The following is a 23,772-nucleotide window of genomic DNA, read 5'->3' on the forward strand; positions in this document are numbered from 1 at the left end:
GGAGGAGAGGGCCTGGCAGGATCACAGGGCAGCAATGGGGAAAGATGAACAATGAGAGGACTAGAAGCTAATGGGAAAGGGAAGACAGACCAGACCATGTAGGAACTTGAGGCTCTCTTAGTAAGAAAGAAAGGGAGCCATCAAAAAACTTGCACACTGAGGGGACAAGGCTTGCTTCCTATAGTAAAGAGCCACAAGGGACAGGGCGACAGTGGAGGCCAAGTGGCTGGCAAGTTCATTAACTCAGAGGAAAAAAAAAAAAAACCTAATATATTGTACTCTTTAAAGGTCAGGTTACAAAAGATATTCTTCACACAGTATCTCAGACAGATTATTGTCAAATGAATAAGTTTGTACACAATTTCTTTTTGACACATCAAATAACTCTGATGAGATTCTTCCCAGATTCTCACCTTTACAAACTTACGAGTATAAGAGCAGACATACCTGTATTTCTTCACGTTCCTTTTTATCTGGAAAAGTTCTTGCAGCTGTAGAATACTTTTCAAAAACTTTGCGTTCCTTTTGTAGCTTCCTCATTTCTTCCTTTTTAAGCTCTTCTATTCTAGCCAGTTCTTTTGCTTTCTGTTGCTCAAAGTCTGCAATTTCTTTCCTACAATGACCAAATCATGTTGTTACCTAATAGAACCATCTCAATACAGTAATTCACATATGAGCCAAATGTGCAATCCCTCTAGTCCAGGAGTTCAGGATGAGCCTGGGTAATGCAGTGGGACCCATCTCAAAACAAAAAAGCACTGGGTTCAATCCCAGCATTATAGAAAGAAAAAAAAATTCATATATGGCACCAAAACAGAAACCAGTGCCAGCCTGGAAGCTGATGATCCAAGTGAACCAATCTTCAGTCCATTGGCCTGAAATACCCACCAATCCACTCACCCAATCATTCATTCAACAAATATCCACTGAGTACCTACTATGCATCACACACTACTATGTAGTAGGAAACCACAATGAAAAGAACAAAAATCCTTACTACCATGAAGCTTCTTATATTCCAATGAGAAAGATGGACAATAATAAACAAGATAAATAACAATATGGAATAACAGAAGTGCCGAGGGGAAAAAATAAAGCAAGGAAGGAGGTCAGGAAATATAAGGGTAGGAGGTTGAAATCATAGATGAAATCATGATATGAAATCATCTTCATAACATATGAAGTTAAACCTGAAGGATGTGGGAGAAGAATCCATAAGAATATCCAAGAGGGAACACCAAATGCCAAAGCCTAGAGGTGGGAACACATCTGAGGTACTAACAGAATACCCAGGACACCAATGTGGCTAAAACAGTAAGCATGGGATGGACAGTAAGAGAAGACATCAAAACATATGGAGGCCAAGGAGGTGAATTTGATCTAAGTATATTATATGCATGTATGGAATATTACAAGAAAAACCCCTTTATACAAAGAACCTGAGGACACGGGCCATATGCTTTAAGAGAAGGTTGATCAAAAGAACTGATCCAGTTGGTACTGAGTGCTATGTGGAGAACAGGGAGACGGTTAGGAAGTGACGGTTTTAGCACCAGGGAAAAATGATGGTGACCCGACCAAGAATGGCAGTCCTAGGTGGGCACCTGTTATTCAAGCCTGTAAATCCTAGCTACTTGGGAGGCAGAAATCAGGAGGATCACAGTTCAAAACTAGCAAATAGTTAAGGAGACCCTATCTCAAAAATATGTAACAGAAAAAGGGCTGGTGGAGTGGCTCAAGTGGTAGGAGTGCCTGCCTAGCAAGTATAAAGTCTGGAGTTCAAACCCCACTACTGCCAAAAAAAAAAAAAAAAAGAATGACAATCCTAGGCACTGTGTGAAGTGGTCAGGTTCAGAGAGCCTGAGAAGTCAGAAAGGCACAAAAAATTCTAGGATGGCACTGAGATTTTTGGCTCGGCAAGTGGAAGAATAGACTTGCCATTTACTGAGATGGACAGGACAGTGAGAAAAGTTTGGGAGAAAATATTAGACTAATTTTTCATAAATGATCAATTTGAAATACTTAGTAGAGAGATTTTCATAGGAAGTAGGATATGTTATGAAAGCTAAAGATTTCACTAAAGAGAGGGCAGCACCAAATTCTTGCTTCTTTTTTTTTTTTTTTTTTTTGTTATTCTCAGTGCTGGGGACTGAACTTGCCAGGGCTGTGCACATACAGGCAACTTGCTCTACTCCAAGCTTTATTCCAAGCCTTTGGTTTTTTTAAGACACGATCTCACTATATAGCCCAGGATGGCCTTGAACTGATGGGCCTCCTGCCTCTGTCTCTCAAGTACTGGGATTACATAAGAAGATGGAAAGACCTCCCCATGGTCATGGATTGGCAGAATTAATACCATGAAAATGACTACTACCAAAAGCAATCTGCAGATTCAGTGTAATGTCCATCAAAATCTCAATGTCATTCTTCACAGAAATAGGAAAATCAATCCAAAAATTCATATGGAAACATAAAGGATTTGGAATGGCAGAAGTAGTCCTAAGTGCCATGCTAAGCAAAACTCCATGTTATGTGTTTTGATCTGACCCACAATTCATTGAGGGGCTGTCACAGTAGCTAACCAATATTTCAATGCACTTTCCAGGAAATGTCTGTTGAAAGAATTTAAAGAGACAAAACAGATTATGAGGTTCAAGGTTGCTAAATAGAAGTACTAGCACTTACCGCCTCCTTTACAAAGAACTAAAGCAACAGGTGTATAGATGCATTTTGAGGTGAATGATCATGAGAGAACACTGGAAATAAGCAGGAGAGCACAGGAAATAAACCTTGTAAGATCCAGAGACCTAAAACTACAGCATAGTAAGACAAACAAAATATCCTGGCATCTCCACCCTGCTCCACAGCTGCGAATCACCCCTTTGCAGGGAGGGGTAAGCATGGAAAGGAGAATCAAGAGAAAACTTGGGACTCTGCCGGTGTAGATGCCAATAATCCTAGCCATTGGGAAGTTTTACAATCCTCACAGGTTTAGACAATTAACCAGAAATCTGCTCAGCATCCTGTTTTGAGAAAGGATTTCATATCATCTCCCAGGGACCTCAAAGAGCTTGCAGCCAGGAGCCAACCTTGAGAAGGGAGCTATTGTCTGAATGTGGACTAGTCTAGGGATCAGAAACTCCTGCATATTCCAATCACTGGGATCCCCACAGACATGGCACTGCACTAGCTCAGTGAGCAGATGCCTCAGGAACCAAACCTGGCCCAGCAGAGTGACTGACTCAAACAGACAGAGTGCTCTGGGAATAGAAGGTAATATCCTCAATACCAGAGGATGGGAGCCTGATCCCCAAGACCAAGGGTGTGATCAATGGCATATGGATTCACATCAGTGCAAGGACTGAAGGCAGTCAACCACATGGTTTTGTCATCCCTGCCCCAGCACCACATGAGAACCTACTGTTAACACAACAGCTGTTGTGAACCAGCTGCTGCCTGGTTGTAGGTGGGCTGGGATAGACTTAAGCAAGCAGCACTCAGCTGTTACCCTATCCCAAGGGCACACAGCTTACAGAGATTTGGAGAGAAACTGCCCAGTGCTAACAGCCTTCATCTATTGCACTTCAGCTGAAGGGTTAAAGGACAGCACCAGGTGTCACCCAGCCGATGGGTGCACACAGCAAGGGAGGCAGTCTTGAGCCACTCCTCCTTGTTCACTGGTAGGAACTACAGCCAAGAGTCATGAAAAAAAAAGACCTGGCCTTAGTCCTGCCCCCAGGCACAGGAGGCTGATGGGGCCAATGATCATGCTCCTAAGTAGACACACCCACAGTAGCATCACAGAGGAATAATGCAACTTCTGCTATCTCCACACCTTCAGGGCTCCTACCACCAGCTCTCCCTACTTATCTGACTAAGCACTGCTGATAGGGCTGGGTGTGAGCACCAGAGAGATACTGTAGTTCCTGTCACCACCAGTCCCCATGAAGCACCTAGGCCTACACCACTGTCTGGTCAGAGAACAAACACTTCTCATCACTACTGCTATCATCAATGCCAGAGCCCCTTACAAGTAACAGTGCTGGACTGGGGGCTTGGCTCAAGTACTTGCCTAGCGAGTACAAGGTCCTGCGTTTAATCCCCAGTACTGCAAAAAATTGAAAAAATTAGTAACTAAAAACAAAAAACACACACAAGTAACAGCACTAACATTAACAATGCCTGAGAAAATCCCCATCAGCTGATGGAGTCATGAATCTCACTGTAAGACCGACTATACCATGGTGCCCAACACTGCATGACAAACCAATACATTCACAAGAAAGCTGCTTACTAAAAAGGTCTACCATAAATAAGGTAGAGATGTCCTATCTACCAGATGTGTAAATTTCAACCTAGCAACACAAGAAATTTAAGAAAACAAGGTCATAAGACACCTTCAAAAGATCATAACTCTCTAGTAATAAATTCTAAAGGTATCAAATGGATGAATACATGATAAAGAATTGAAAAGAATGAGTGCTAGTGGCTCACACCTGCAATTCTAGCTACTTGGGAGTCTGAGATCAGGAGGATTGAAATTCAATACCTGCTTTCCAACCATGAAGCCCTGAGTTCAAAAAAGTAAAAAAAAAAAAAAACGAAAATCAATAAAGAGCTGGAGGCATGGTAGTACATATCTATAATCTCAGCACTGAGGAGGCTGAAGCAGGAAGATCATGAGTTCATGGCCAGTCTAGACTGCACAGTGAAAACCTGACTCCAAACAAGAAGAATGTCAATAAAGAAACAAAAATTTTAAAAAAGAACAAAAGAGAAATTCTGCCAACAAAAAGAGTAACAGCTGAAATGAGAATTGCACTAGAGGAGCTCAAGACCAGATTTAAGCAGGCAGAAGAATCAGTGGACTACTTTGCAGACAGGACCACTATAATTATGGAATCTGAGGACCGAATTAAAAAAATGAAAGAAAGTGAACAGCGCCTAGGGGACCTGTGGAACACTTTAAAGCATGTCAACAAACACACTGTGGGAATCCCAGATAAGAAGGAAAGAAAGGGGCAGAAAGACTATCTCAAGAAATGACCAAAACTTTCTAAATTTGATGTAACACATGTGCTTCCACATCCACCAGGCTGAAGGACTCCAAACAGAATACACTCGAAGAGATTCACAGAAAAACATAATCAAACTGTCAAAAGGTAATCTCGCTGAGGACATGACTCAAGTGGTAGAGTACCTGCCTAGCAAGTGCAAGGCCCTGAGTTCAAAGTCCAACATAGCTACAAAAAAAGAAAAATCTTGAAAGGAACAACAGAGAAGTAGTTTATTAAGTTCATCATATAAAAGGAATCTGAAAACATGCAGGCCAGAGGCAGTCAGGTAATATGTTTAAAGTGCTAAAAGAAAACAACTATCAACTAAGAATTCTATAGCTAACAAAATAACCCATCAAAACAAAGATGAAGCTAGGCCTCCTGGTACATGCCTATAATCCCAGCACTCAGGAGGCAGAGGCATGAAGATCCTAAATTTGAAGCCACCTGAGTTATACAGTGAGACCATGTCTCAGAAAACAAGCCTGGGCACAGAGGCTCATTCCTGTAATCCCAGCTATCTGGAATCAAGGTTTGAAGTCAGCCCAGACAAGAAATTAGCAAGACCATATCTCAACAAAGCTGCCAAGCATGGTGGTAGACACTGGTTAATCCCAGCTGTGTATGAGGCTATAGGAGGAGAATCACAGCAATAGACCCTATCTGAAAAAGTAACTAAAGCAAAAAGGACTAGAGGCTTGCCTACTAAGCCAGTGGAGAGCACATGCCTACTAAGCATGAGGCCCTGAGTTTAAACCCCAAAACCACACACACACACAAAAAGGTCCAAAGCCAGGCATATTTTGGGCCTATAATCCCAGCACTTCAGAGACTAAAGCAGAAGAATCCCAAATTCAAAGGAAGTTGGGTTACATAGTGACACCCTGCCTCAAAGAAACAACAAAAACTTCCAGTTGTATAGATGTACTGAATGGATATTTGATCTTACTCCACCTTTTGGCTATTGTGAATAATGCTGCCATGAACACTGGTGCTCAAACATCTGTTAGTGTCCCTGCTTTTAATTCTTTTGTGTGTATCCTCGGAAGTGGAGTTGCTGGGTCATATACACTACATTGCCACCAGCAACACACAAGGTTCAAGCATTTCCATGTCCTGGCCAATGCTTATTTTGGTTTTTGACAATATTCTATATCGGACGTGAAGTGGTAGTATTCCTTCCATTTTAAATTTAAGCATTCAGATAGAAATTTCCCACTAGATATTGCTTCTGCTGTATCCCACAATATTTGGCATATTGTGTTTTCATTTTAATTCATCTCCAAGTATTTTTTAATTTCCCTAGTGATTTTTTTTATCATTAGGTGTTTAAGAAGGTGCTATGCAAGCCCAGGCAAATAACTTGTGACACCTTATCTTAAAAATACCGAACACAAAAGAGGGCTGGTGGAGTGGCTCAGGTAGTAGAGCACCTGGCTCACAAGCATTGAGGCCCTGAGTTCAAACCCCAGTACTGAAAAAAAAAAAAAAACTTTGCATTTTCCATGAATATACTGTTTTCCAGTTTTACTTTTATTAATTTCTAGCTAAATTTCATTTTGCCTATAAAAGATATTCTGTACGATTTAAGTTATTTTAAATGTATTAAGAATTATTTTATGGCTTAATAGGTGTTTATCCTGGTAGAAACATTCCATGTGTCCTTGAGAAGAATGTGCATTCTACAGCTGGGTAGTGCTTATTTGGTTTGATTGGCAGTACTGGGGACTGAAACCCAGGGCCTTGTGCTTGCTAGGCAAGTGCTCTACCATTTGAGCCATATGCCCCAGCCCAGGTAGAGTGTTCTTTGTATGCTTGCTAGGTTTAGCTGGTGTATAATGCTGTTCAAGCCTTTCACCTCTGTATTGATTTTTCTGTCTAGCTGTTCTGTAACCAAACTTAAGATATTAAAATCTCCAAATACTATTGAAGAACCTACTGTTTCTCCCTTCGATTCTGTAAATGTTTGCTTCATTTAGTTTTAGGGCTCTGTTGTTTGGTGCATATTGTTTATCATTGTTTTATCTACTTGATGAACTGAATTTGTATCAGTATATAATGTCCAATTTATGACTTAAAATCTAGTTTGTTCTCATAATAGTACTGCCATCCCTGGTCTCTTTCAGTTACTATTTGCACTGCATATCCTTTCAGTTTTCAACCTTCTTTTTTTTTCTGAGGTACTGAGGGTTGAACTCAGAGCCTCACACTTGCTAGGCAGGTGCTGAGATCGGAGCTTTTTGTGTTGGATATTTCTGAGACAAGATCTTGCAAACTATTTGCCCAGGGTGACCTTGAACTGGGATCCTCCTGATCTCAGCCTCCAGAGTAGCTACAACAACAGTCTTGAGCCACCATGCCTGGCTTCAACCTGTTTTTAGATTTAAAGTGAGTCTCTGTAGGCAAGCAGTTTATTTCAATCATTTCTTTAAAAAATTCTGGAACTGGAGGAGTGGCTCAAGTGGCAAAGCACCTGCCTAGAGAGCAAGAAGCCCTGAGTTCAAACCCCAGTACCTCTCCCCCTGCCAAAAAATTATTGGGCTGCAGATATAGCATAACGTTAGAGCACTTGTCTAGCATGTGCAAGGTCCTAGGTTCAAGCCCCAACACTGCAAAATTCTTCTGCCACTTTCCATTTTTTAATTGTTGAGTGTAATGCATTTACATTTAAAGTGACTATTGATAATGAAGCATTTAATTCTGGCCATTTGGGTTTTTTTGTTGCTATTCCTTAGTTCCTTCGATGTTGTCTTTTGTTTCACTGGTTTTTTAACATTTTGAAATTCCTCTTCATTCCCCTTTCTGCATATTTTTAAGTCATTTTCTTAGTAGTTACCATAGAGATTATAGTGAACATCTTAAATTTATAGCAGTCTAGTTTAAATTGATGTCACTTTAAGTTGCCTTTTTTTTAGTACTGAGGATCTAACTCAGGCCTCAAGGTCTTACACATGCTAGGCAAGTACTCTGCTACTAAGCAACATCCCAGTCTCCAACTTAGCTTTCATAGCATATATTCTGTTCTGGAAGTTCTTCAATGGAGGCCAGCCTGAGCAAAAGTGTGAGACTCTATCTGAAAAAAAAAATTAACAGCAAAAGGAATGAGGCCTGGCTCACGTGGCAGCTTGCTTGCCTGGCCCTGAGTTCAATCTCCAGTACCATCCAAAAAATAATAATAATCCTAGTTACACAAGGCTTTTTTTGATCTGTATGACTAGAAGAAAAAAAAAAGCTTAATGTTGTATGAATTTCACCTCAAATATTAACACAAAAAATAAACAAAAACAGAGCATGTATATTATGTATTGTAATATCCCTAGCAAGATATAGGGTAACACCTTGGAATCAAATACATTAGTATTTCTGTATAAATATACATTAGTATATTTACAATAAGTACAATTAAAAGGTAGGGGTGTGTGTGTGTGTGTGTGTAATCCCTCATGTAAATTGAGTTCATATTTTGTTATCTAATAAAATCAGGTCAGATCACGACCTAGAGTAGAAAAACTACATTTGATATACTGCTAACCATTATACAAGATACAGTTGTATCTCCCCAAAGAACATATTGAAGTCCTGATTCCTGTGACTATGACCTTATTGGAAACAGGATCTTTACAGCTATAAAGTCTAAATTAAATTTTGTCACACTGGAGTAAGGTGGGCTGTTAATCCAATATAACTTTTTTTTTTTTTTTTTTTTTGCAGTACTGGAGTTTGAACTCAGGGCCTCATGCTTGAGAGGCAGGCACTCTGCCACTTGAGCTACTCTACCAGTCCTGTTTTGTGTTGGGTATTTTCATGATAGGGTCTCTTGAACTGTTTTCCTGAGACTGGTTTCAAACTATGATCCTTCTTGATCTCTGCCTCCTGAGTACTTAGGATTACAAACATGAGCCACCAGTGCCTAGCCCCACTCTAACCTTTTAATAGAAGACACATTTGTGTGTGGTGGTGCATGCCTTGATCCTAGCACACAAGAAAACTGTGAGTTTGAGGCCAACCAAGGCTACATATAGTGAGCTGTGAGTTTTTTCCTCAAAAAACCAACTCTAAAAAACACAACCCCACCCCCCCTCCAAAAAAAAAAAGAGAGAGGAGAAGATGCAGAACCAGACACACACATAAAGGAAAATGCCATGTAAAAACAAAGAGACAGAGAAAAGATCACAGAGGGAGATACTGGAATAATATGGCTGCAAACCAAGGAATGGAATGGAACATCAAGAATTTCCAGCAAACACCAGAAGAAGCTAGAAGACCTGGCTGATGCTTCAACTTTAGGCTTCTAGCCTCCAGAATCATGAAGATAGTAAATTTCTACTGTTTTAAACCATTCCATTTATTATAGCAGTCCTAGAAAACTAATGCACTAGCCATGTTACCAGTTGAATTCATAGTTACAAACTTCTCAAATTTAAATTTAAGATCTTACCACTAAGAGAATCTCCCTTTTAGCATGTTTGACTACATTGAGTCATTTTATTTAATAAAAAAACAAATCTTAGGTGATACAGAGTTTAACTAGTTTTTATTATGTATGCTGAACTGATTAAAAATGTCTCAAGCTGGGTGCAGGTGGCTCACGCCTGTATTCCTAGCTACTCAGGAGGCAGAGATCAGGAGGATCGTGGTTCAAAGCCAAGCCCAGGCATAACAGTTTGCGAAACCCTATGTTGGAAACACCCTTCACAAAAAAAGGACTGGTGGAGTGGCTCAAGGTGTAGGCCCTGAGTTCAAACCCCAGTACCACAATAAATAAATAAAAATGAAAAGTTTCAAATATTTAGATATAGTCTTAAAAATATGATTAAATCACTGTTTTTTCTCAACTCATAGATGCAGACTTACCTCAGTTTTCCCAAGGCATTTTCTTGTTCAATGCGAAGTTTAGTCAAAGATGTGTTCTCAGCTTTAAATTTTTCTATTTCTGTTTCCAATTCAATAACTTTTTCTCTCAAAACCTGGGATCGAGCATTGTCAACTATAAAATAGACCATAGTGAATTTTACAAAAGGCCTTACAACAGCAAAATACTAGCTAGCTATTAATACTGAGCCAAGAATGTGATAAACACCTGTGCTATTAAAATGCATTAGAAACAAAGCTTCAAAAAGCAGAAAACAAAAAAATGAAATTGGCCTAAATTTCAAAAGGAAAACAGTCTAAATTTGAGAAAGAATCTAGTACAAGAGTATCAACTTGACAAAATTACAGATAAAAAGGAAATCATTCCAATCAATTTTTAAAAGACTAGTAAATATAAATAGCTTGAGAACATGATAATTCAAAAGAGATCTAAATGGCTAATCAACACCAACAATTTACCCAAGTTACTAATTTAAAAAATGCAAGCCAGGTCTGGTGACACCTGTAATCCCAACACTCCTAAGGCAGAGGCTGGAGGACTGCAAGTTTCAAGTCAGCCTGGAAAGATAGCAAGATTCTGTCTTAAAAAAAAAAAGGAAATTAAGAATTTTGTTTTAGCTTATCAGTTTTTGTTTTTCTTTGTTTGTTGCAATACTGGGGATTAAAGTCAGGGCCTTGTACAGACTAGGCAGGTGCTCAACAACTTGAGCCACATCACTAGCCCTCCCTTATAAAATTTGCTATTTAAAAAAACATACAATAGGCAATGCTTCTGTCCTTCAATTGCAACAAGCAACTAAAATGTGAAATATGAAAATTTATTACTGTGTTTTCATGGTCAAAATTTACATCTTGTTCTTTCCTTAACAAGCATGCTATCTTTTGATACTACACTTTTTGGAAAATACCCCTGACCTATATCATCAGCTAAAAGTAGGAAGAAAGTTAAAATACATGTTAATATGTATCTTTACCATTTCAAAAATATATAGGAAAAATGGAGAAAAGTATACCAAAACAGCATGGCAGTTACCTTTGAGAAGCTTTGTTACAAATAATTTTGCTTCATTACATTTTAAGCTTCCAAACTTCCTGCAAAAAGTATTACTTTTAAAATCAGAATACTTATTAAAATATCAGTTATAATTTATATTTTAAAGTACCTAATGCTCTGCTAGGTATTCAGAGTTTATATAACAATTTTATGATTTGTTCTGTTTTGATGGGACTAGAGTTTGAACTCAGGGCTTCGTGCTTGCAAAGCAGATGCTCTATGACTTGAGCCACACCTCCAGTCATAACAATTTGATGGAAAGAAGATTTTCAATAGAAGTTTGAAAAGTTCACTACACAGCTATTAAACAGCATGAGGCAGATTATGTGTGTTTGTTATAACAATCTTCAAAATTTATCATAAACAAGGCACAGGACAGTGTCTAAAAAACCTGTTTTCACTTATGTAGAAAAGAGATTACAAAAAAGCTTTTACAAGTGTAGACTCTTTTAGAATACACAAATGAAATGAATGCTAATGCTGGTACCACTGCAGCCAGATCTGGAAGGACGGAGACTTAATTTTACTGTAGTCCACCTGTCTGCAGTTTAACTTTTATAGGTTCCAGTTATTTGCAGTCCACCACAGACCAAAAACATTAAGTGGGGGAGTAAGATGATGCCCACCATTTTTGATTCTGTGAGTGAGAAGAGTTAGCTAACACTATATTCTGAAGAGTAAAAGAAAGGAAGAGCACTGGGACCAATAAAAGAGGTAACAGAACAGCAGAAAAGCATGGAGAAACAGAGGCAACAGAGAAAAGCAGTTAACAGCTACAAATCCCATTCCTGGCACCCAGAGTGTGTATGTGTGTGTTGGGGGGTGTGCCAAAGATGCAATCAGATGGTAAGTCCAAGGCCGTGGCAACAGTCTGGCCATTCTAGCAGAAAGATAAGCCCATACCTCCTGCAAGCTTTAAACCCAATAAGGGAATTTGGTGTAACAGTGACTGCTCTGGTGTGGAAGGCTAGACTCAGTTAGGAAAGAAATTGTGCCACTCTCCTTATCTCAGAGGGCTATAGCCCTCACCATGAGGGAAGGCCTATTGTTTGAGACCTGAGATACTACAAGGGCTTCAACAAAAGGAGTCTTAGGACACCTTGCCAGTGTATGAGTGGGAGGGCCAGAGAGATGAATGGAGAGAGAGAGAGAGGATCTGATGTAGTCCCAGTAGAAAAGGGTAAAGTGATGGGGAGGACGAGTCACACTTGCATGAAGTCTATGGCTGGTGTAATATTCACCCTTCAGGGCTTCCTCCTGGCTGTGTGTATTAGCTGCTAAATGTTGATCAGAGGACCCTCCAAATCAAGTGATAACCCACAGCCTTCTTCCTCACACAGGGACATTCTGCTCTGAGGCCCATATACATGGACTGCATCCCAACACAGGCCCCAAGCCCAGGCCTGCCAAGCACATGACTTCCATAGTCTCTTCCCCTCCACAGAAAGATGAACTGCTGGGTGGGTTCTGAAAGCACTCAGGCCCACCTCCAGGAACTGCATTCCTGTCAGTGTGTGTGTATGCAGTCAGGCTAGTTTGAAGGGCCCTGAGCCCAGACTCTCTGGATCATGTGACTTTCACAGACTACTTCCCTTCACAGGGAGGTGAACTGCTAGATGGGGCCTCAAAGCACTGAGACCTGCCTTCAGGAACTGCATCCTGGCATTTGTTTGATTCCAGGCAGGACACAAGGCCCAGAATTCAGATCCTGTGAAACACAAGACTTCCACAGCCTCCTTCTCACAGGGAGGTGGACTGCTAGACAGGGTCTATAATAACTGAGACCAACAGGCAGAGAACCTAGGTCCCTCAATTCTCCCCCAGCCAAGGCAGAACTAACTGCTGTATTCTCTTCTCCCACTCTCCAACACATTTGAGGTTATCCTGAAGCTCTGGCACTTGCTTTGAAGATACAAGCTGTGGAAGCTGGTAAAACAAGTGGGAACCTGTTTAGCCCACAGTCTGTAAAGCTCCTTGAAGCCAACAGTGGCTCTGAGTACACAAAAAAGAGAAGCTTTTACAGTAAAAACAAACAAACAAACAGAACAGTCCAGAAGTGAACTAACCCCCTACAAGAAACTTCAGATAGTTTACCTAGATTTGAGCAGGGCTGGGTAGCAGGACTGCTTCCCTGAGCACCTGGGCAAATGCTCACTGCTGAGCCATACCCCCAGTCCACGGGTGAGAACAGCATTTCGACCTGGCAACTACAATATCCTGCCTGAACAATAAGAACATTTCAACAAAATTACAGGTGATTAAAACTGTCAATCAACATCTTTGCCTCAGATGCACAAATCCTAATGCAGAAAATGAGAAATACAAAAAAAAGACAAAATGACTCCTCCAAAACTCAACAACTCCACAGTTAAAAAAAAAAAAAACTGACAGTGAAGTAGATAAAATGACAAAGAATTTTTTTTAATTATTAAAAGAATGATCAATGAAATTAAGAGGACATGAATAAATGCCTAGATGAATTCCAATGAAACTTAAAGAGCCAAATGAAATAAAGTCAATGGAGGACATGAAAGAAAAACTCAATAAAGATATAAAAATTCTGAAAAAAATCAAATTAAAATTCTGGAAATTAAAATATCAGTAAGTCAAACAAAAAAAGCTCAGTTGAAACTCTCCCTAATAGATTGAATCAAATTGAAGACAGAATTTCAGGGCTTGAAGACAAGACAGATGTGTTAGAACATGCAGAAATACAGGGAAAAAAAATAAAGAAGTAGAAACAAACATGCAAGACCTCTGGGACACCATAAAAAGTCCAAGCCTAAAAATCATGAGCACAGAAGAAATGCAAACTAAATGTATAGAAAACATATTCAATAAAATAACAGAAAAATTCCTGAATCTTGAGGAAGAATGGGTCATCCAGGTACAGGAGGCTTTAGGACTCCAAAAAGACAAGATTAGAAAAGAACCTCCCCATGTCATTATTACAGCTAAAACATTAGGCATACAGAACAAAGAAAGAATACTAAGAGCTGCAAGAGAGAAATGTCAAGTCACCTATAAAGACAAACCCATTAGAATAACAACAGATGTCTCAGCAGAATGTTTAAAAATAAGGAGGGCATGGAATGATGTATTTCAAGTCCTTAAACAATTGCGATCTAGATTACTGCACACAACAAAGCTATTGTTCATAATTAAAGGATAAATTTTTTAAAATATCTTCCATGATAAACAAAAACTAAAGCAATTCACAACCAAAAACCAGCACTGCAGAAGATACTAAAAGGAATCCTACAAACAGAAGAGGAAGTTAAATACAACCACAAAAATACAGGAAAGAATAAAACTCACTAGATAAGTAAATAAGCAAAAGAAATAAACAAGCACTACAAAACTAATACAATTGCAGGAATTACTACTTATCTTTCAATAATAACTCTGAGTGTTAATGATCGTAATTCTCTAATCAAAAGACACAGACTGGCAGACTTGATTAAAAAACATGACCTGACCATTTGTTGCCAACAAGAAATGCACTGCACTGGCAAAGACAAACACAGGTTTAAAGCAAAAGGATCGAAAAATATTTTCTAAGAAAACAGAACCTGAAGCAAGCAGAAGTGGCTATACTCATCTGACAAAGCAGATTTCAACAAAAATTAGTCAAACAGACAAAGGAAATAACATCATATTGGTAACAATTGTAAACAAATATGCATCAAACACTAGTACACCCAATTTCATAAAGCAAACATAAGATGTTAAAAACACACATAGACCCCACAAATAATAATAAGAGGATCACTTTAATTAATATCCAACTCTTACCTATTGGTCATATAGAAAAAAAAAATCAACAAAGATATAAATTTGTTTCTCACAACATATGAGTCTATTAAATACATTTTTGTAAATTATTACACAAAAACAGTTTAAAATTGCTTTCTTCCTGCTTCTGCACTAAAATGCAAGAGTACTAAGCTTTATTTTTTCGAGAAAGAAACAATTTTATCTAATTTCAAGATGCAAAGTAAAAAAGAGACAAAGAAATCAGCAAATAGGAAAGATATAGAAAGGATGAGGATGTATTTTTTTAATTAAGAAAGTTAAACAGAAAGAGAAATGCTTTTGGATAAGAAAGGATTCTTTAAGTAAACTTTGTCCTAAAAGATTATACGAAAATGAAAAAGCAGAGTAGGACAAAAAAACCAGAAGGCTCAGAAAAACATGGAAAGGGCATAAGTGGGTCTTACTTTAATATACTTCTGAAAAGTTTATGTTTGTGGTTAAGTGACTGCAATTCAAGAATTATCTAAGGTTTTCCTGAAAGATCTGATACACTGTTATAAAGCTGAGAACCAATTCTCTATGTCTGTAACAATAAGACTAGACTAGCCTAAGAATACTGTTCTGCTTTTAGTTAAAGTGACTTAGATTTTTGCTTTTTCAAGATTTTTTTTTTTTTTTGTCCAGTCTGGCCTCAAATTCTGATGCTTCCAATCTCAGTCTCACAAACAGAATTACAGGCATAAGCCACTGGCACCTGGCCTTTAATCAAAATAATTACTTTTGTTCTCTGTTGGTTTTTGTCAAAGTTTTGACTACTGAAGAAACTGAGTCTAAACAAAATAGAAGTGCATTTAAAGGTCTGTGTATGTCAAGTCTCCTAAATGACCACCTCATAATTATAGTTAAAGAAGTATTATTTTAAGTGATTCTAATGCAATTGATGTCTGTGGCTAAAGACATATAAAGCAATATATCTAAGCTTTATCTAAATATTATACAAATGTTTACAGAGTTAAAGATGTGCAGGTAAAATGACCAGCTGATGTGATGCACGCTTTTATCTAAGATGCACTGTGCCTAAACCTACATATAAAAGTGGTACATAGGGCTACTGACATTTCTGCTATTTATGGTCATGCCACTCAGAAAGGAGTAGCCTGCCATTTGGGCAGCCTTGGTTGTCTGGAACCTGGACTATATCTATTTGTCTTGGCTGAGTAAACACTGTTGTATATTAAAAAAACTGGAGCTATTTAGGACCACTGGTATTGCCCCCCTAACTTTTGGGAGACCTAGAGTTTTAATTTTTGGCAACATTATCTTACCTAGCCAAAAATTCAAGGTTTTACCCCAAGGGTAAAAACTAAGCTAATATATGTGTATGATATATGTAAAACTGTGATGCCAACTGTTGCTGGTTACTTTGTATGCTAAATATATTTGTATTCTCCAAGTATATAAACCTTCTAAAATGCAATGTTTGAAAAAATGCTGTATCAACCTGGTATTCTCTAACTTGATGATAACCTTTTAAAGGTTTCTGTGCATGTGTTCTCAATTGTAACAAGGAAAGCTTAACAGTGCTGCTATAATGCTGTTAATCACAATTATTATCCTAAAATGCTGTATGCAATGGAAAAATGAAAATGTTATCAATTGCTAATGATTTAAAAATTCTAACAATGATTGTTCTAAGTGTTCTTATCATCTGAAATTTGGATCCTTTTCTAAGGCATTTAAAATCAAATTCATGGAAAACATCTCTAACAAGTATTTATTTTTCAATAAGTTTAAATATTTGCTCTCATTGGTTTTCTTTTATATTTTCCTTATAAAACATTGTAACTTTTGCCTGTTGACATTCTACAGAAGTACAGCTTCTAACAAAATAAACTAAGGAACATTTTTTTAAGATGCCAGGACATTACCTACAAAGTGGATGAAATTAAACTTAATGAACTTCAGTTAAGTGCAGGCTATGAGCCACTTTTTCTAAACCTCTCTGTTGTTTAAATTTGGCCAAAAGAGTATTACTGGCACTGACTCCCACCTGACCTGCTTGTCATTCTCTTCCAACATTGGACCAATCAGACCAACATGGGAACAAATCAGACTAACCAGGACATTTTATTCCAGCAATAAGGAAAGATTTACTGAGACAGAGTTACTAGCAACAAAGAACCATTAAAAACAGTTTAAAGGAAAACTGCTCAGGGCAGGGGAAACTGTCAGATTCCATATGAAGTTACTTGTGCCCTGCCCATGCAAAAGCAATTAAAGCTGAGAAGTTGAAAAGGAATGGTTCCAAAGCTTGAATATCTGATACCCATACCTGTCTATCTCCCAACTGGGCAGAAATTTTGTGGGTAACTCTCAGCACCCCCAAAGCCTCTTGGAAAGGAGCAGAGTCACTGTAGCTTTTGTGCAACAACCCTAAGAGAGATTGCAACAGTCCACGAGGACAGTTGCTGAACTCCCCTGTTCTCTCTCTGCGTGGGACCCGGGAAAACCCAGTTCTGAGACCATGATATTCTGCACTTGGGCTCGTTGCCACAACAACGTGACAGCCAATCCCAGTACAGAGGTCAAGGGAAACCTGGGGACTGCCACCTACTCCTTCCTGCTTTTCTGCACTGCTTAAATACACTCTTCAGAAAATGAACTATGCCATTGCTGCCGGGCACAACCCTGAGTTCCTGTTGTTATTCACCACACAAGCACCCAAGACCAGAGTCGGAACCCCCGCTGCAGCTGGTATGTCTCCCAACCGGAGAGAAATTTTCCTTACCATTCTATCACCCACTATTTCTGTGGCTCCAAGAGAAATCCAGATGCTCCCTACTCAACATTATATTAACATTTTAACCAGGTTTGTTTATTTTTGTCTACAAGAAAATAATACAAATGATACAACTCAAAGACTAATTCCACTAAACTCTAAGCATGGCCCCTCATACTTAAAAACAACTATTACTGATTAGGCTCTCCTCTACATGTAAGAATCAACTAGTTAGGTCTTTCCTGTCAAAGGAGTTAATAATGTAAAAGTATCGTTGTGTAGATGCCAGCTAACCTCCCTGAATTGCTGCCTACATGCCTACATGTGAAATGTTGCTTGACCTTGCAAGTTTCTTGTGATCAAACGAAGTGCTATTTATCACCAGATGTCCTAATCTCAAACTGCTTGCTCAAAGATGAATATTGCCCAAAAGAATTTTCTTGTTCTCCCTGCTTCAGGGTCCCCATTCCCCACTTGCCTCCTTTTCTAAGTAACCATTCACGAAGATTACGAACCCAAACCAGCCCATAAGGGCGAAGGGTAAAGAGGTAAAAACTGAGCTGACTCCCTGCTCACTGTGTTCTCTCTGGCTGCACCTTCTGCAGAAGTAAAACTTTTCTTTTTGCCTTGCTGAGTGACTCCCACATACTTCTTTGATCACTGTTTGGGAACAGCATTTCCCACACAGGGCTCTCCTGAACCATTCACGACCTGGAATTCCAACTGTCTCTACTAACAGAGAGCAAGGACAAGAGACTTCTCACCTAGACCTACACCCCACATCAGCAGGAAGTAGCAGGCTGATTTCAGTCAGGGTCTCTAACCCTTGAGTGGGGAATGTTAGGTAGCAGTTAGACATGAATGATAGACGAGGCAGGATAGATAGATAGAGGCAGGAGACAGGGAAATTATATTATTTTAATAAATATTTAAAAGGGCAGACTCAGACATTGAAACTAGAAAGTAATAACTAAACAGCCAGAGCAGCTAGGTGTCCCTTCCCATCTCTTTTTAAATGCCAAGTTATATGAAGAGACTTAAGGCTATCTGTATCTGCCGTCCTCTTAGAAATGTTAACTAAATGTTAACTACAAGGCTCTTTGGATAACTTAGAGTGGCAAAAAGAATGAAAGGCATGTGTAGCAAAGGAAAGTCCTAAATCACACCTACTGTCCCTATGAGGTGAGTAGGCCTGGATGGCACCTCCCTGTTTCAGCACCCATCTTAGCCATCCCGATCCATTATCATAATGACCGTATGTATTCCTCCAGCTCAGAAAGAGACTGCCAATTTGAGTCTTTACTCTCATTTCCTGCAGGGGGAGCAAGAAATGTTCTCCCTTTTTTCTCCATTTCACCTCCCTTTTATCCTGTTATGCTAATTCTTTTCCTAATAAACTTTACTATTACTTTTACTATAAAAATTCCTAGAATCAAATGAAAATGAAAACTTAACTTACCAGAACCTCTGGGACACAGCAAAGCAGGGCTAAGAGGGGGAGTTTATAGCTACAAGCACCTACATTTAAAAAAATCAGAGAGAATACAAATAAATAACCTAAAGTGCACCTCAAGCTCTTGAATATACAAGATCAAGCCAAACCCAAAAGCAGTAGACAGAGAGAAACAATAAAGATCAGGGCAGAAAGGAACAAAGCATAAACTAAAAGAATACAAAAAATTTTATTTGAAGAGATAAACAAGTTTGATAAACCCTTAGCCAAACTAACAAAAAGAAAGAAGGAAAAGAACCAAATCAATAAAATTAGACATGAAGAGAGGGGATACTATAACAAACACCACTGGAATCAGAGGATCACTAGGGAATACTTCAAAAACTTATATTCTAATAAACTGGAAAATCTACAAGAAACGTAATTTCTACACACCTATGACCTACCAAAATTGAACCATGAGGATATAGAAACCATCCAAACAGTACTATAACAAGCAATGAAATTAAAGCAGTAATAAAGAGTCTCCCAACAAAGAAAAGCCTGTAACAGGCCAAATTCGATGTTGAATTCTACCAGACCTTTAAAAGAACGATGAACACTAATACTCCCCAAGCTAATCCGTAACAGAATCGGAAGGAACTCTACCAAACTCATTCTATGAAACCAGTGTTACTCTGATATCTAAACTGAATAAGGGCACATCAAAAATAAGAAAATTGCAGGCCAATTTCCCAATGAACATAGATGTAAAAATTCTCTCTCAAAAAAAAAAAAAAAAAAACTTGTGAACCAAATTCAACAACACTAAAAAGATCAGCTGGTGGAGTGGTTCAAGTGGTCGAGCACCTTCCCAGCAAGTGTGAGGCCTTGAGTTCAAATTGCAGTACCACCAAAAAAAATATCATACACCATAATCAAGTTGGTTTCATTCCAGGGATGCAAAGATGATTCAACATGCAGGAATCAATGAACATAATACAGCACATAACAGTATCAAGGACAAAACCCACAACTGTCTCAATAGATTCATTAAAAGCCTTTGAAAAAATTCAACATCTCTTCACAGTAAGAGCCCTGAGCAAACTAGGAACAGAAGGAATATAACCTTAACATAATCAAGGCTATATAAGAAAAACCTACAGACAACATTGTAGCAAACAGGAACATTTCAACCATTTCCTATAAATCAAGGAGACACTCTTCCCACTCTTATTCAATAAAATGCTTGCACTCTTAGCCAAAGCAATAAGGCAAGAGAGGAAAATAAAAGGTATACAAATAGGAGAGGAAGAAGTCAAATTATCCCTATTTACAGATGATAAGATTCTATATATTAAAGACCCTAAAGATGCTACTAAAAGGCTCTTAGATCTAATAAACACCTTCAGCAAAGTAACAGGACACAAAGTCAACACATAAAATCCAGTAGTGCCAGGCACCAGTGGCTCAAGCCTATAATCCTAGCTACTCAGGAAGCAGAGATCAGGAGGACCACAGTTCAAAGACAGCCTAGGCAAATAGTTCATGAGACCCTATCTTGAAAATACCCAACACAAAAAAGGGATGGTGGAGTGGCTCAAGTGGTAGACCACCTACATGTGGCCCTGAGTTCAAACCCCAGTATCACCAAAAGAAGAAAAAACAGAACTACCATATGATCCAGCTATACCACTCCTGAATATATATATATATATATATATACACAAAGGACTATAGATCAACATATAAGATTCAGGAGCTATACCACTCCTGAATATATATATATATATATATATATATATATACACAAAGGACTATAGATCAACATATAAGAGAGATTCCTGCACACTCATGTTTATGGTAGCACTATTTACAATAGCCAAGATATGGAACCAGCCTAGGAGCTCAATAATTGATGAATAAAGAAAAGTTAATACACACACAATGGAGTATTATTCAGTATCATTATAAAGAAAAATGAAATTATGTAATAAAATATGCAGGAAAATAGATGGTAGTGGAAATCATCATGTTAAGAGAAGCCAGACTGAGAAAGAAAAATATCACATTCTCTTATATATGGACTCTAGACCTAAAAAATAAAACAAATGACATGAGTGTAAAACAAGGGAACTGAATGAGGATAAAAGGACAGGGTGAAGGGAGCATAAAAAATGAAACCGGTTAAAAATTGTTTAAAATGAGGGTGGTAAGAAGTGTAATAGAGATGTAATAGAGTGTAATAGAGGGTAAAAGGTGTAATTGAGGCAGTAAATTTGATCAAAGTACATTATATGTATGTATGGAAATATCACAATGAAACCCCTATGTACTAAGGCAACTACTGTTGCCTTTGTCCAGCAAATTCACACTGTAAACAGTCCCTGCCCATAAGTTACTTAGTAGTGGTCTCATTTATCAGATCAACTGTGGTGGTATTGCAGTGTTTGTGTTCAAGTAGCCCTTATTTTACTTAATAATAGCCGCAAAGGACAAAAGTAGTGGTGCTGGCATTTTGAATACGCCAGAGAGAAGCCACAGAGTGCTTACTTCATGTGAAAATTACACATGCACAAGAAACAAAGCCAGGTACGGTAGTACATGCCTGTAGTCCCAAGTACTTGAGAGTCAGACAGAAGATCACTTGGGCCTAGGAGCTCAAGGCCCAGTTGACAACACAGCAAGACCCTATCTAAAAAACAGAACAAAAAGTATATATAGGGTTCAGTACTGTCCACAGTTTCAGGCATCCACTGTGAATATACGGAGCCAGGTGGCAGGGGGGCAACAATGACAACACTACTGTACTATATTTCTTCTTGGTAATGTTTGACAAGTTAATGCATTAGGTAATAAAAGAAGTAAGTAAAAACATCATGGAGTTAGGAGCATAGCTCAGTGGTTAAGTGGGTGCTTATGCAAGGCACTGGGTTTAATCCCCCCAAAAAAAAAGGAATCAGAAAGGATATTTCATCTGAATCTCTTATACAAGTGACTATTATATTATTTAGAAACACAAAATAATTTTTTTACAAATTACCATTAATTTCATTTCTTCTGAGCAACAAGGTGCTCAGAAGACAACATACTGACAAACTAATGTTAAATTTCTAACATTCTGATGCACACTTGATAACACCCTGACTCACCTGGTGGTTGGTCTTGACTCATGTTTAACTTGGGTTCATTTCCTAAGTGTGAATCTGATTTTGGTTTTGGTTTCAAAGAAGGGAAGAATTTCATCATTAGATCTGATGTAGGAGGGGGACTTCTGCTACTTCTGGACTTGCTAAAGTCTTCTCCCTTCTTCACTGGTGCAACCTTCCTTTTTATTGTTTTATCCAGAACACATATTTCATTCTTATTAGGGTAGTGTGTCTGGGGCATCCCATAAATGGCTTCATCCCCAGTAACATCATGTTTCCATGAATTCTCTCCGAGGTCAGTCCAAGATCTTTCATCATCAAAGTCAAGTTTACTCACACTTAAAGATGACTGTCTTCCTGAGGGCTCAGACACTTTATTTTCCATGTTTTCTATTGTGATGGACTCATCACTGCTATAATCTTTATCAGACAAATCAAGGTCGACATCTCTCCTTTTATCTTCTTTAGTGCTGGTGTTTCTAAAAGGGCCCTTGCCATCACAGACTTGTGGACTATCCTCTCTGTTGTTGAAACCTCTTTCTCCATCCTCAGTAGATGGTTTTATTGTCACATCAAGTTGCTCATCAGAGTCACTGCTACTGTCACTGTTCATAACACCACCAACACTTGTATCCCATCGCTTTTGATTTTCAGAAGTGCTTGTTTGGAAGGCTTTCCTACTGATTTTACAAGTTGGTTCCCTCAAATTATCAGGCAAGGATGCTGAACCAAATGTCTTGGGTGAGGCCTTAGACTCACTCTTAATCTCATGTGCAGCAGTGTGGCTAGCATCCTCGCTGTGGTCACTCTGACTAGTGACATCTGCCTCATGTGTCTTCTGCTGCACAGCTTTCACAGGTGTCGAAGACATCCGGTGACCTTTGCAGATCTGTTGATCCCTTTCTAAGATTTTCAGTACAAATGAGGAATTACTAGAAAATGATATTTCATCAGCAGCTTGTTCTAAAAACAAAAATTCATCCAATTCCAAATTTTCCTTTACTTTTTCCCGTTCCCAATTCTCCATTTTTTTCTGAAGAGAAATGTCAAGAGAAGATTCTGATACTTTCACAGTCTCACTTACCAAACTCTTAGAAGTCACACAGCTGGCTGGTCCCATTAGAAGAGGGAGTTTGTCCTTCCCCTGTGTCTTGTTGCATGCCTTGCAACCAGCATCACAGGGTTTTATGTACTCGGGTACATTTTCTTTATTAGTAGATTCAACTTTTTTTTCTAATTTGATCTGGTCTCTAAATTTTCCATCACACTTCTTTCCTGTCTGTCCTTTCAATCCTAATGGAGAGAGGCTTTTCCTATTATTACTCTTAGGAACTTTTGGTTTTTGACTAAGTATGGCAGAACTAGTCTTGGTTCTAACTTTATTGTCCTTTTTAACAGTAGGGCTCTCTGCACACAGTTCTTTATTTATAAGTGCAGTTTTCCGCTGAAATTGTTGTCTATCTACTTTAAACACAGGTCGATCCTCTGAAATGCTCTGGTTAGTAACTAGTTTACTTTCTTTCTCTTTTTGAAACCTGAATTTAGCATTAGTAAATCTAGCTAAACCTTCTCCTCGTTTTAAGAATGGTTGTTTGGGCTTTGCTTTCATTAGCAATGGTCCTTCTGCTTCCTAAAATAAAAGGACAATATTTGAATTAATTCTGCATATCCAA

At 38.6% G+C, this 23,772-nt stretch overlaps 1 protein-coding gene across 3 annotated transcripts in view; it reads right to left on the reverse strand.

Annotated features, from left to right (window-relative positions):
- Positions 1-23,772, reverse strand: part of Cpap (centrosome assembly and centriole elongation protein) — a 60,202-nt gene that overhangs the window by 14,579 nt on the left and 21,851 nt on the right. For all 3 annotated transcript variants that reach the window (XR_012436284.1, XM_020178436.2, XM_074043660.1), the window contains exons 7-9: positions 22,103-23,729; positions 9,912-10,044; positions 448-613 (exon numbers count right to left, since the gene is read on the reverse strand). Coding sequence is in view for 2 of the 3 variants with exons in the window: in XM_020178436.2 (XP_020034025.2) it covers positions 448-613; positions 9,912-10,044; positions 22,103-23,729 (1,926 nt within the window). In the remaining variant the exon portion in view is untranslated. The remainder of the gene's footprint in view (positions 1-447; positions 614-9,911; positions 10,045-22,102; positions 23,730-23,772) is intronic.

This window comes from Castor canadensis, chromosome 10 (assembly GCF_047511655.1).
Source record: "Castor canadensis chromosome 10, mCasCan1.hap1v2, whole genome shotgun sequence".
Classification (NCBI taxonomy): Eukaryota; Metazoa; Chordata; class Mammalia; order Rodentia; family Castoridae; genus Castor; species Castor canadensis.